The 14,698-nt window shown below is 52.3% G+C and overlaps 3 protein-coding genes across 3 annotated transcripts; 1 reads left to right on the forward strand and 2 right to left on the reverse strand.

Annotated features, from left to right (window-relative positions):
- Positions 1-3,369: 3,369 nt before the first annotated feature.
- On the reverse strand, positions 3,370-3,834 carry T069G_05894 (uncharacterized protein; the record flags this gene model as incomplete). Its single annotated transcript, XM_056173104.1, has 2 exons — positions 3,370-3,624; positions 3,733-3,834. 2 exons carry the CDS (start codon positions 3,832-3,834, stop codon positions 3,370-3,372), a joined length of 357 nt encoding a protein of 118 aa, XP_056029962.1.
- Positions 3,835-8,862: 5,028 nt separating this feature from the next.
- Positions 8,863-11,316, reverse strand: T069G_05895 (oligonucleotide/oligosaccharide-binding (OB)-fold domain-containing protein; the record flags this gene model as incomplete). The annotated part of the gene is made up of 3 exons (XM_056173105.1): positions 8,863-8,982; positions 9,074-10,943; positions 11,015-11,316. 3 exons carry the CDS (start codon positions 11,314-11,316, stop codon positions 8,863-8,865), a joined length of 2,292 nt encoding a protein of 763 aa, XP_056029963.1.
- Positions 11,317-12,008: 692 nt separating this feature from the next.
- On the forward strand, positions 12,009-14,570 carry T069G_05896 (PRMT5 TIM barrel domain-containing protein; the record flags this gene model as incomplete). Its single annotated transcript, XM_056173106.1, has 6 exons — positions 12,009-12,152; positions 12,207-12,816; positions 12,897-13,625; positions 13,683-13,933; positions 13,997-14,323; positions 14,391-14,570. 6 exons carry the CDS (start codon positions 12,009-12,011, stop codon positions 14,568-14,570), a joined length of 2,241 nt encoding a protein of 746 aa, XP_056029964.1.
- Positions 14,571-14,698: the final 128 nt, after the last annotated feature.

Below are 14,698 nucleotides of genomic sequence, written 5' to 3' on the forward strand. Positions count from 1 at the left end.
TTTACAGATGTGTTTTGTACGCGTGTTGATGCCCTCCTAACCTTGAGGGTTCTGGAGAGGAAACAAAAACAAGTCTCTGTTGGCAGTGCGAGACAAACAGAAGGAGGCTCCCCTGACTACATCTGGAATATTCAGGCTACAATACGCTACTCGGACTTTGGACTCGGCGAACTTGAAGAAGGCAGCAAATCCATTAGAGGATTGGCTCCGGGCATCGGTCCATTTCGGATACCGCGAATACGACTCGGTGTCGAGTTTGAGCTTGAATGAACAAGGACCCATCTTGAGTTGGAGTCAAAGTTTAGCACTTGTCTTGCTCCCTGCTCAACTCGCTTCTTTGAGTCCAATTCGCGGGCTGCCACCATTTGACTTGCTCATTGACCGACGTACTTTGTGCGAATATTGGATTATAAGGACACACCATAGATTTGGAAGGCAGTCCTGGTTGTCCTTCACCCAGCAATGGTCGGAGGACAACCCCCCGCTGGTGAGGGGATAAGTAACCCCTGTTCTGATGGCTATGAGACTTCTCGCTAACAATGCTCTGCAGGTCAGGCTAGGTCATCTAAGGATGTTCGAATCTATCCGCTGATATGCTGTAAACTCACCGCTGCTTGCAACTTTATGCTTGCAACTTCCTCTTGTGTGCCGTTGTGAAAAGGTGCAATGACGAACCATGTCAGCCAGATTGACGTCAATAAGTATTCGTAATCGCCATGGTCAAAGCTCCAAACCAAGAAATCGACTCTGAGCTCCTGTTGCGACCAGTAAGCGGGAATGGGCAGCGATCAAGATGAGGCATCTCTAGCCTCTCATGTCTTTGGGGGATTTTTTAATAGATAGGCAGCCCTGGTCGTGTACACATCAATTTCCCGAAACGAGTGGGTGGCATCACGGCTAAAGTCGGTGTCATTTTTTCCATATGACGACGCCGCCAGTCCCTGGCAGACAATGGCGCGGCAAACTTAACGATGTCATGTACAGGGTTCAGATGCAGCGCAACCTGAGAAAGATTCTTGAAGCCTACCGCATTGAGCGATGGGGAGCCACCGCGGACCGTCGACCTTGTGCCTGTGGAGGCAAGAGTGTACGAGTATGGCTTTGAGAAAACAGGCCTAGCCGGGGAGTCTTGTTTAATATTAATCAGCCGAGAGCCCTCTAAACAGGAAGTTGAGGAACAATCTATCGAGCTTCGATTGAGGGGATTCATGTTCCAATGGCAGCGCTAGCTCCAACGGCTTTGGCCGTGTTGATCAGCCCCACAGGGAGCGAGGAAGAAGAGCGCGAGAGGGAAAAAAGTCTTTGTCGCTTCTCAATCAGGACGTAGGGCGATGCAGGGAGGTGGAGCGCAGCCCTGGTTGATGTCGCAAGACGTATGAAACAGCATCTATCCTAGGGCCTGGCAAGCCTGGCTGCTCGGAGGAGTTCCCTGGGCGGGCAATTAACGTCGGCCAGCTGCTCCTCTGAGTGGTTCACCCGGAGAACTGGGCTGGTCACCGAGAGCGCTTTTGGATCCCTTGTTTTGCGTGTGAGTGTGAGTATGAGTGTGCAGTGAGATTAGCCTGCCTATCGTGGGCTATAACTAAGCCGGGCGAAGGGCTGGTGTTTGAAGCTCGTGGGCGGAATTGGAGATGCTTCGACTTCCTTGTAATACTACTCGACGCCTAATTAACGGGACCTACTGTACCATTGCTCTAGTAGTACTGCCAAGGTAGCAGTGCTAAAGGATTAAGGTCCGTCCAGGTGAAATGCAGCTGCCTAGTGGCTAGTACAGGCAGATATAGTGTGCAATCCGCACTCCGTATAGTGCTCCAGTCCGTGGATAAACCTGGTAAGGCCGAGAGCTAGCAGACCGTACATTAGCAGCACCGCTGGCGTCAATTGAACATCACAATGCCTCACCTGCACCAACAGAGGCAATTGAGAGACGCTCGCCCAGGTGGGATTGGAAGCTGGAGGGCATCCAGGGAGAAATGACATGCAACGTCAAGTTGCAGCTTAGCGTCATCGCTTCGTACCTGGGTACCGCAGACATGTCTTGCGCGAGAGTATCGAGGACCAACGCCAAAAGTACCCGCAGGTACCAGAGGCACCGAACACTAAGGCCTCGGGTGAGATTATCGGCAAGGCGGTACGGGGTTTCCTCTGCACGGAATACTCTGTACGGAGTAGCTTGTACGGAGCATTCTGCCAGGCACGGAGTATCCGTACAACCTCGGCCGAGAGGAAAGTGGACTCCCTGGGAACGGCAGGCATGACTTGCATCTGGGCCAAGACGCAAGAAGCACCCAGAAGCCCAAGGCCATCGCCCCACCATGCCAGAAGGGTGAAGGCGTCTTCTTGCACGCTCTCAGCTCAAACAACAACTTGACGCTCAAGCTCGTAAGCAGCCAACGGCAACGGATCCGACTCGCCAGAACGCGGCCTCGAAGCAACTAACGGCAAAGGGATCGCTCACCTCTTGCACGCTCTTAGAAGTTAGAACCGCGCGGCCGAAACTGAGGCGTGGCGGCCAGCATGAAGGGCCGATGCCGTCTGAGTCCTGCATCGCCGGTTTACGGTTTGCGGGTTGCGGTTACGAGTACAACCTCACCAACGCTTCACCGAGCCACTCCTTCGACCACGGACCACTCTTGGCTCCCCGGCCCTTAAGAGGAAAATATCGCCGTACGATATGCTATCCATGCTATTCTAGTCAAGACTGGCCTAAGCCCTGTAACGACAGTCCGAGGTAACCATGGACGAGAACCAAGGCAGAGCCTCACCGTTCCGCCCCCAAGGGAAAAAAAAAAAAAAAGACAAAATACCCTTTTCCCGCCCCAAGCTCGAGAGTTTCCCGGCGTTTCCCAGCGGCACACAAATCCCTCCGAGAACAAAAAGTCCCCAACTCCCTTGCCAGTTTCCAATCCCTTGTTTGCAGCCCTTTTCAGATGCCAGTTAGTCCATCCGTGGGCATCAGGCCATCCCGCCGCAACAGCCAAGGACTGCTGCAACAGGGTAGCGCAAATTTTTTTTATCTCTTTTTTTTGCTCTAATCCGGATCTCCTTCTCTTTTGAACCAACGCCGAACTTTTTCCCTCGCTTCAACCAGTGAACCTATCCTAGCCAATTCCCATTCCCTTCCCGTGTTCTTCAAAGGAATGTGTGAGAGCAGCCCTTCATAATCCATCAGGTCATGACACTTGTCACGACTTGAAGCAGGAACAGAAAATGCCTGCGTCTCCTACCTACATAGTTGCAACATCAAACGGTTGTGCTGCCGAGATCTGATTCAAATGACCCCTACCCCATCGTTAGCCCTTCGAATCAAACAAAAGCGGGCCTGGCGTCCTCTTACTAGAATCAATCGAGCTGGCTGCCATTGGGCAATTACCAACGAGCAATGGCTCGGTACGAAGATGGCATGGTGCTGCTTCTCAATGGCACAGTCTGTGACTGTTCGTCATTGTCGATAATGCCATTGCCCTCGTCGTGGAGGATCCAGCTCTCTCCAATGTCACTTGGGGCAGCAAATTCAATGAATGCATCGTGTAAGACGTCGTCTCGGATACGAGGTGCGACAATGTTAACTTGACAGGCCGTCGAGGATGGCAACGATTCCTCCTCGGCATCTCTGCCTTCAGCCTGTTTTTTTCATCTGATGTTAGCTTCACGAGACTGGTCATTCTGAACCCACCCACACAGAGCTTTCACACCGTCTGGATGTTCGATTCAATCATTGATGTGACTTACAATACAGGTCGCACATGGCGAGTTGTTTACCCACACCCAATTGGGACAATTGTGCGAGTAAAAGTTCTTGCAACGGTACTTGTAGAAACCTCCGCTGCTCATTGTGATGACGAGACAAAGTGTATACTTGGAGAAAGGAAAGGTAAGAAGGAACAGGCCAAGACTTGTGGACAAGAGGAACGAAGTGCTAAGATTGCAGAGAGATGTGCGGTATGACTTCTTGGAATACTGAAAGTGATGCTAAAAGTGCTGATCGAGATAGAGGCAAAAAAAGAGGTCCTTTGACTGCTTTATATATCGACATCTCGGACGGCCGGCTTTACAACGAAACTTCGACCCCGGACACCGTATCAAGATACGCACATGCTACGGTGCGTCACTGTGAAAAGATTCTCACCCTGGCCTATCCGCTTCCTCCGTATCTTGAGAAGCACTTGTCGCCATGTACTCTGGGGGGTGTTTGGCCAACGCTGTATTGCATTAGCTATCCTGACAAGGTCATCCTCCATACTACATGGGAAAAAGGTGGCGCCCGGGGATCAAGTCAACTGTCCAGGGGTGTCTGGCTAGATGGCCCTCAACTCCCCAGCCGCCTTGACGCAAAGAAAGTGCACTAGCCAATCCTTGCTTGCATACGAGTACTGCAGAGCAGAGATTGCCAACTCCAACCGACTTGACGTCCAGAGCGACACAAGATACTGTGACCTGCAGGCAGCGTGGGAGAGCTCCCTACCTCGTCACTTGTGTGAATGCTCCTAGTGGATGGCTTCGGGCCTGATGATTGAGTTTACAGCAGACACGAAAGGCGCTATTTACGATACTAACAGATGCAAAGCAGCAACTCCTCTCAGCTGTCGCGACTAAGGATGGCATCCCATCCCAAAGACTAATACTAGCTGCTCAGGTTACTGTACTCCGTACTGCTCTATTTAGCGCGTCGTCCAAATTTGCCAGTTTCTGTGGGTGGCTTTCTGGCACCCAGTCAGAGAAGCAGCTAGGGGCAGCCCTGTGCAACTTGGTCCACACACTCTAATATCCAGCTGCATGTACGTACATGCTCGTACTCTCGAATGAATGGGGCCGTTCATGTGCATCTCACACACCCCTTGCGTTCTTGAAGCCAAGTTAGCCTGCGAATCTCAGTTATACGCCGCTTGTCGAGAGATGACGGCATGGCCTCGTACGCAGAAGAGACGAACTCGAAATCCAAGTTGGGAGCGAAGGGAACATACCGAAAACTCGCACTAAAGGCAAGAATTAAAGGAATAACCGTATGGGGAAACGGGAGTGGCCGGCCCGCGTGCTTAGACGAGTAGTAGTTGGGGATTTAGGGCTTGTTTATCGGCCGAGTAGTGGGTGGCGTTTAGTCCATGGTTTGAAGATCAGCAGCAGCCGTCGAACGTCGCACTATCTGATCTGTGTACACATCTCACGGGCCGCTCAAACACGGAGGGCCGAATACTGCCCCTCTATGACGGTGAAAAAGAGATCGACTCCGAATCATCCAGGCGGTTCTGCGGACTTTGCCATTATGATGATTGGCGGAATGCGTACGGCTTGGGATTCGGTGTGCATAATGCTCGATTCGAGGGGCCCCCCTTTTCCACCCCAGTGAGCATGAGATACCGAACAACTACTTCCCCGAGAATCTATGTGCTTGGATACTCCTGCGTCGTAAACAGCCACTCATCAACTGTTGCCTATTGTTTCCACGACCCCATGGTGTTGTCTCAATATCAACCAAAGAGAAAATCCCGCCGTCGGAGACTGAAGCCCCTACCGCGCAATGGCTGGCATCCTTGTTCTCATTGAACCCGGGAGATGGACGGCATTCCCCGGAAGATTTGCAAAGGGGTGTAGATTCCACGCTGGAAGCTGGCTCACAGACCGCTGAATCAAAGGCCAAGCAGTGCTATTCGATGTGACTCGGCGCGGAAGCAATGGCATTGCATCCACAAGCGCTGTTGTCTCTGTACTGCATGTACCTTAGAGGGGCTCAGACGGGATTCACAGTCAAGTACATTGATCATTTCGCTCGCATACGGCGCAGCCGCTCATTGGCTATAGTAAATTCCAAACGCAAGGCAGTATGGGAGAAGGACCATGGCCGTCGTTACTGCGGAATCATCTCGGCTTTGGTTTAACCCAAATGAGCAAGCAGCAAGTTGTTTTCTCATCGTCGCTTTTGCAACCTTGCATCTTAGAAACAGCGAGTCGAGGCGGAAATAGAATTACGCATATATGCACGGAACGCCGGAATTACGACGTTGGTAAGAGGGAGAGTTCTGGTGCAACAAAAACTCCACGACAAGGCAAGACAAGAAAGCTCCATTCGAAGTTTATGGCCAAGGACGTCATGGATTGAGACGAGTGTGTCCTTGGGTATGCTTGACCAAGGCACATCCGCTGTGGACTCGGCTCTGCTACCTTGCTCCGCCTCGATTTTGGCTCGGTCCGCCCCGTGGACTGGCGGCTATCGACCCGGCATGCCATCGCTGCTAAATCTGGAATTCTAAGCCGTCCAATGGCACCGTCGCAATTGAGGGGCCTTCACTTTTGGACACTAGCAATGGGGGTTGATAGTGCTTGTGTTGGAGCCTCCGAGACAAGGTCTGGATGCGGTGGAGAAGAGGCATGGTCCTGCGTCATCCGAAGCTGTTTCAACATTGCCCACAGCCCAATTGTCATAAACTTGGCACACCATTGTCAGCTCGAAGTCAGCGGGGGAAATGGGCATCGTCGCTTAAAACTTCCAGTTGTGAATTGCTGCAACGTGCCGGGAAATTCTGGCACCGGCTCGGGAGACCAATTATGATTCCAAGTTGACCTTTCGAAACTTCATGCATCGCCCTACAGCCCGCCACCTCCAGCATCAGGCCTCTAATATTTAGCTGCTACCTGCTAGACACAATGGGCTCTTATAGCTTGTTACCCGAGTCATTCTGGAAACATGTCATGTTTTGGTCGCCGCAATGCCCTCGCGATGCCGTACAACTTCAATGCCTCTGGCTTCAGAAGTGGAACCCGGGGTTTGCTGATACGTGTGCATCGCACGCCGAGCTGCCGACGCTGTGCTATAAGCACGAGAAAACAACATCAATGCGAGTCTTCTCCCACGCAAACGCCGACGGTGTTTCAGCCGCATGCTAGAGCATCAGATGCGCTCCTAGAGGTGTGAATAATCTCATTTCCTTGTGTTGTGGCGTCAGTACCAAACCAGAGACCGAGATGTTCTCCCGAGAGAACAAGACAGCATGAATCAGAGTGCATTCTAAGACCGTCGGGCAATCCGAATGCTTCATACTGAGGCCCAATTGGAATCAATGCCACGGTGCTTTAGTCTGGATCGTGTTTCGTCGTGACTGGCTTGATGTCACTGCTGCCTGGATAGAATCTCAGGTGCTGGTGATTGATTTATGCACCTCTGGCCAAAGCGTGGTCTCAGTCCAGTCTTTCCTCCTGAGCCGCCACCATGCTGTACTTTCATAAGTCAGCCGTTCGAGAATAAGCGTAGTGTCAGATCCAAAATTCCGCGCGGATCGGTCCTTGTTCCTATTCTGTTGACGGCTACGCTAACAGCTTGCCGCGCATACACGCCCCTCCTCTCCAGTGACAGCCGCACCTGGTCCAGCTCAAACGAATGTGTGTCCTCGAACAATATCTGGCACCTACAACCGCCTCACTTTTTTTTAACCCCCAAGACCTGCATATGCATACTAACCTACTCTCAGCCTCGGGTCATGGGTCTATCATTCCCCGGACCAATATTTCTCTTTCGTGCAGTGTACAGCAGGCGGGAGGGGGCCCCAATTCTATCTGATGTGCCGAACCAGCTCACCAACCCCCAGCCTCCTACTCAAAATAGCTGCACAGCTGCATTAGCACGAGGAGGCGCGTACGAGCTAGTACCTTGGGCACTCTGATAGTAACCCGGTACTAGGTGCGAAGGATGGGAACACAGGCCAATGGTGCTCCGCATGTGCCACAGCCAAGGCACACATGATAACTCAAAGCAACGAACAGGTTGTGACGGTCCACCCGGATGCTGCCGTCACTAACAAGATGGGATGTACGCAAGGCCGGCATTGGACAACTACGTGACATTTCGCCCGTGCCAGCCTCCGGGATTCCGGGTCCTGTTGCCCGCATGGTAGAGGAGGGCTGGAGTTGTGCCCATCCTGTCATGTCAGTAGGATGGACAGGTCAGTATTGTGGTGGTCGTGTGTACCAAGTACGGAGTGCCTGTGTATATGTGGAATTATACGTAGCATCAGGGCCTCGGGGGAACACACTCCGGAGGAGGCTATCGCCGGTGGTGGTCGCCCGTCCAGCTGACGGATCTTCGGCGTGACATTCCGTTCATGCCTGACTCCGCGCGGGCAATCGACCATTAGCCCGCAGCAGCTTACCAGATTGGTCTACTAGGTGCGGAGGAGAAGCATGTCTAGGGAGGTCTGTTTGCTACTGTGATCCACGCCAAAAGCAGTCCTTCCACCGACACGCTTGTTTTTTCAGCCGCGAAACGAGGAAGAATACGAGCCAGGCAAAAGGGGGCAGCAGAGTGACGAGTTCGAGGCCATGTCTCAAAATGATTCTATATTGCAGCTTGCCCATGAATCCTGCTCACACATGCTGAAACCAAAAGCAAGCCGTGTCTACATCTAACTGGTCCAAAAGCAAACGCCCCAAAAGCACAGTAGGCTACTAGTGTGAATGCCCTCCCTTACATAACAAAGGTTCCTTCTCCATTGCTCGGCTGCACAGGACACGTCCATGATCCTGGTTTTTTTTTCCATCAGGCTCCCAGGCAATGACCGAGCCTTTGATGGCTGCCAACAATTTCATCCTCCATGTTGTCTTTCTGCTGCATGTCTGAGTCCCCAAAGAGCGGGGTCTCAGGATTTTGGACCCCACGACCAAATTAGAAAGGGGGGGTTGTTCTAACTTAGTCAAGGTGAAAAGGCAAGATAGAGAAGGAGAAACGAGAACAAGGAAAAGGAAAAAAAGGCAGCCGAATTGCTCTAGTCTCGCAACAAGGGAGGGCGGCCAATCTTTTGACAGAGTCTCTTGGCTCTCTAAGCGAGAGCGGCGCGGCTGCACCATGTCTCAGCAACGTCACTCGTGCAGCTCTCACCGACTGGCCTTTTTCATGGCCTCCTTTCTTCGTTTCTTTTCTGCGGCTCGGGCCAATGACCGCTTAATGTCTCCATCCTCCAAGGTGTCCATGTCAAAGTATACGGGTGCGATTTCCTGGTTGCTGGAGTTAGCCCTTCAAGCCTCGTTTTTACGCAAAGATGCAAGGTAGCGGGGTATTCATTTATTCATTTGCCGCAAAACTTACCAATAACCACTCTGGCCTGATGCCTGTGCATGTTCGGATGTACTGTTTAGACGTAAGGACGAATTCGTTATACAAGACCCAGTCGTACTCGGTACGCAGCACGGTCGAGGGATGAATCAGGACGGCCTGCTCATCCTTGACGGTTCGGTAAACTTTGCCTGAGCTCTCCTTCATGGCGACCTGCATGAAAAACCCGGCCAGCATAGCCCGTCGGATGTTGGTGTAGTAGTTTTTGTCCTCAAAGGGGGTGGAAATCAGGTCGAGCCCGTGCGTCTCCATGATGCGCTTGAGTTGGGCACGAACGCTGTCGGCGCTGGAAAGGTGGCGGTAGGACAAGAAGTGTTCGTGGCACCACTGCTTGGCAGAGCTTGGGTCCGAAGTCTCCTGGCCCTTGTAGGCGTGGTAGGCATTGAGCAAGGTCAAGTGGTCGCCATCCGGGTGGGCAAAGAGCGCCTTCATCTCGTCTGCTCGCTTACGGCTACTCGCGGGTCGCACGAAGATCTGAGGGACTGACAAGAGGGAGGTGATGGAGAGAATCTCATTGGAGCAGTAAAACTCCGGCGACGAGATGAGCATGACGGCCAAGGCGGGATCTAGGGGGAACTCCGACGCCAGGCCGCCAAGAGTGGTCAGCTCGCCGTCGTCGTCGAGGCAGGCGAGGTAGTTTAGCTCTTCCAGCGCCCGCATCATGGTCTCGGGGGCGGGAGGGTCCATGAGATCAAAGTGGACGAGATCTTCCACTCCTAGCTTCTTCAGCTCCAGAACGGTGTTGGCGAGGTTGGACCGCAGGATTTCAGGATAAGTCTGCTCAATAAGCTCCTTCTTAAATGCCTTTTCGGTGTAGAGTCTGAAGCACTTGCCAGGCTTTGTACGACCGGCACGACCAGCACGCTGCTGCGCAGAGGCCTTTGAGATGGGCGAAACCAAGAGTGACTCGACTCGGATTCTGGGGTTGTAGATCTTTTGCTTGCTAAAACCGGGATCAACGACGTAGACGATGCCGTCAATGGTCAAACTGGTTTCGGCAATGTTGGTCGAGACAATGCATTTTCGGCCGGGCTGTCCACCCTTCCTGAGCGGACCAGGTGCCTTGTCAAAGATGCGTTGCTGCTGGTGCGGTGGTAGCGTGCCATACAGAGGATAAATCGCCAGAGGGCCGGCGTCCATCTCCCGCGTTAGCTCCTCGGCCTCGAGGGCGATCTTTCGGCAGGCGTCCTCAATTTCGTCTTCACCTGTGAGGAAGAGCAGGATATCGCCTTCGGGCTCGGAGGCGTGGATCTGAAGAACGGTTCGGATGGCAGCCTCGACGTAGTCCCTCTCCGGCTCAGGGGTGTAGAAGATCTCGACAGGGTGAGTTCGTCCGGGGACGGCCAGCAAGGGCGCATCGTTGAAGTACTTTTGAAACTTTTGGGCATCCAGAGTAGCAGACATGATGATGATCTTGAGGTCTGGGCGTCTCTCCGCAATCTGCTTCAGCAGAGCCATGAGAATGTCGGTGGCCAGTGTTCTCTCGTGCGCTTCGTCGAGGATGATGCAGCTGTATCTGGACATCTCGTGGTCGTGCATGGCCTCACGCAGGAGCATACCATCCGTCATGTACTTTAGCATAGTCTTGGGCGTTGTCTTGTCTTCGAAACGGATGCTGTAACCGACTTCCTCTCCAAGCGTGACGTCCATCTCATCGGCCACACGTTGGGCTACTGACATGGCAGCGACTCGACGCGGCTGCGTGCAAGCAATAAGCTTGCCATTGAGATGCGGCAGCTCATCGTACACGACGTACTGGGGGATCTGTGTAGTCTTTCCGGAACCAGTCTCACCGACGAAAACGAGGATCTGGGTCGAATGATACTTGTCGAGGAATTCTTGCCTAAAAGATGGGAGGTCAGTGATTCTGCCGCGCAACGAGAAAAGCGGTGCATGGCAAGGGGTGGCACAAACCTCTGTTTGTGGACGGGGAGATCTCGCCGCGTCTGCAGAATCTGAAAGTATTTCTGCGAGTGCTGACGGCCCGTGAAGGGGTTCGAGTCGGAATCCTCGGCCTTGGAAGCCTCCTGCGCAGATGTCTGGCGGCGCTTCATTCCCGCCAACGGCGAGTTGGGCGAAGGCTCGCCAGATCCCCAGCCGTTCTCCTCCTCGTACATGTGGGCGAGATACGGGTTCGCCTTTCCATCCATCTTGGTCTTCTTGTTTGATGTTTCTTCCGAGTCTGCACTCGCTCTCTTGGCTCCTCTGTCGGCCATTTTGAAGCAATTGGGAAGGCGTCGCGCAACGGGATTGGAGAGGCTGCCTGTCGCTCGCTGCAGATTTGCGGCTCGCGGTTGGCCTAAAGAAAAAAATTTGGCGGGACTGGCAAAACGCTCTTATCGATAAGATATTATTCGCCTAGCCTCTACGGTGCTGTCTGCAGATTTACACTGTCCTGTTTTACGCTGCGGGAGGATATAGAAAGGAACAATATGAATTATTGGGTGCCTTTAGGAGTATGTGGATTTAGCTGTATAAGAAAGTGTCTATCTAGTAGCATATTTCCATCTCGTCTCTCTGAATAAAGATTCATTAGGCACTGTAAGCCATGGCACCCAGTCAGTTTAGCATCGTCACGATTGAGGCATCCACCTGATATCAAAGTCGCTGACAATGCGCACTGTGGTTACACTGCCCTGCTCTCTCCCACTGAGAAAAGCAACCGCATTAAATCAGTCTGCCCTGACATTCAAGTGAGAGGGGACGGATCATCACGGTCTGCCTACGAGCTGAGAAGGGTCAGAATTATCTGAAGTCTTCATTTTCATTTTACCACCAGTCTGTCTCATAGCTGAATGTCCTTTCACAGAAAAAGAAGCGACTCAAAAAAGCTCAAGCTCATCACCCCCACCAAGACAGAAACTTCCGGGTAGGGCAACAAGACAGCTCTTACAACTTGCACGCCAAAATGAGCTCAGAATTAGAGGCAGGAGGCTTCTCCTTCCGAGGGGACTATCAGGAGAACCGGCCCGTGTTTACTCTTGGGTATCATGACTCTAAGAGAGAACAGCCACTCTCAGAGATGCAATATGGATACCTACTGAACCAAGATGCGAGTGAGCTGATGGCCCTGCAGTGTTGCCCAGAATACTAACCATGATTACAGTTTTCTGTGGCTACTACGCCAATCACCAATAGCCACTTCAAGTCCAGAGTCTTCAAGGTTGTGTCGGATCATCTAGCAACGTTAAAGGCCAATGGCGAAAAGGGAACGAGTGAGGCCACGGCCAATCGAGCAGACCCTATTCTTCTGCCTCTCACTCCGGAAGACACTGGCATGTTCCCCTCTCAAGCCGTCAACACCTATGTCGCCTACACGAGCCCCTGGATTGATCTTTGCTCGACTGACCCGGTCATTGCCAACATTTCTCGCCAGGTGCTTAACCTCGAGATTAACTATGCAAGCTGGTGTGGCGTGAAAAGCATCATCATCACAGGACCTGGCCGAGACGCTTCCAAGGATGGGGGAAGCCAGGGGATCGCACAGTATTCTCGGGCTGTTCAAGAGGCCTTGACTATTGCCCCCGCCATTACCATCCTGATTCACATACCCATGTACCGCGAACCACCTGTTGGGACACAGGCTGAGACCCTATCCTCACTGAATGGAGAGGAAGCGTCCAAGTCTTCGGGAAGAGACATTGATATATTTACTACTTGGGATTCTTGGCATCAAATCAGATCAGTTTGCAAATACAACCCAAGGCTCCTCGTTGGTAAGAAAAAAGACACACCTTTCCACTTCTTACCTAATATCATTCACCTCTGAGCACTACTGACACCAAATCTCCAACAGCACTTAAGATGCCAAGAGTCGTGCCAGAGAAAGATCTGCAAAATCGATGGTTCTGCGAGCCTCTTCACTACCTGACCTTCAGCCCCGAAGTTTTCCAGAAGAACAAGATTGGCTATCCTAGCCTTACCAAAAACCACCAGGAGGTCATTTTTGCCTATATGCGCTTGAAGAATGCCCCTTGGCTTTTACTTTGCGACGTCGGCCCTGATGTGCGACACATTACCGAAGACGGTAAAGATGAGAATGCACCTTTAACAGAGGCTGATTTCCCCAGCTTGGAAGAAGCTCATAAGCCCGCCTTTCGCGTGGCTACCGAGTCTAATGTTCACTGCGATTACTTGCGGTGGCTAGAAAGGCAGCAACCTCCATTTTCAGTACTAGAGACACCCATCCTTACCAATTTTCAGGATTGGCTACAGTCACCGCTGCAGCCCCTGTCGGACAACCTGGAATCGGCAACTTACGAAGTGTTTGAAAATGATGCCATTAAATATGACCAATATGAGTTAGCCATCGCAGAGGCTTTGAAAGAGTGGAGCGAATTGAAGCTCCCAACCTCCAAGCCTGGCGTTGTCGTCATGGCAGTCGCTGGCTCTGGCCGTGGCCCTATAGTGACCAAGGCTCTCAAGGCAGCAGAATCCACCGGTGTCAAGGTGGAAGTTTGGGCCGTCGAGAAGAATCCCAATGCGTATGTATACCTCCTTCGCCAGAACGCTCAGAAATGGGGCGGTAAGGTAAATGTTATCAAGACGGACATGAGAGCTTGGAAGGGCCCACTGATCTCAGATTCTCCTGAGACTAGTCCGGTATATGGCAAAGTTGATATCCTCATTTCTGAACTCCTCGGCTCTTTTGGCGATAACGAACTTTCCCCCGAATGTCTGGATGGCATCCAGCATGTTCTGGCAAAGCCTCACGGCATCTCAATCCCGCAGTCTTACACCGCACACCTGAGTCCTATTGCCACACCTAAGCTGTACACGGACATTAGCGCAAGAGCTCAGACTGACTCCAATGCCTATGACACTCCTTGGGTGGTGAGCCTGTTCTCACTCGACTATGTGGCCCAGAGGGTACCTGGTCACCCTCGATTCCAGCAGGCATGGGAGTTTTCACACCCCATTCCCGATTCAACGCTTGAGGCCATCACAGCACGGCGGTCCGGAGGAGTTGTTGGCGGAACTGGAGGGTCCATGGCAGGCGCTGCGGGAGCAAACGACCATAACTCTAGGTTCTGCCACCTCACATTTGTTGCCCGTACTCGTGGAGTTGCCCACGGACTGGCAGGATATTTCGAGTCTACCTTGTACGAGTTAAAGGCAGGCCCGAACAAGGGCAGGAAAACGGAGATTAGCATTCACCCGGAACGAATTGATGCGAAGAGCAAGGACATGGTATCTTGGTTCCCTATATTCTTCCCTCTCAAGGTGAGTTTTGGAAATTCGGTACCCAATGGCATGTGTAGGAGAAGCTATCTACTAACGTCGATAATAGCAACCCCTTTACTTCCCCGCGGATACTGAGCTGGAGGTGAGCATGTGGAGACAGACCGACGATACCAAGGTCTGGTATGAATGGCTTGTGGAGGCGTGGACCTGGGTTGGGCCTTCGACACGTGTCAAGGTAGCATCTTCAGAGCTTTGTAGTAGCCGGAAGCTGGCATGTCTGATGTAGACGTGTGGCTGCTAGCTAAGGCGCATAGCTGCGGCATTCTGCCTCCGCTACCTTGACAGCTTGACTTTGACTTCTGTAGCGCGGTTAAAAATATAGCCGAGCGTTGTGCTGAAAGAACCGAAATCGGT

Source organism: Trichoderma breve, chromosome 3 (assembly GCF_028502605.1).
Source record: "Trichoderma breve strain T069 chromosome 3, whole genome shotgun sequence".
NCBI lineage: Eukaryota > Fungi > Ascomycota > Sordariomycetes > Hypocreales > Hypocreaceae > Trichoderma > Trichoderma breve.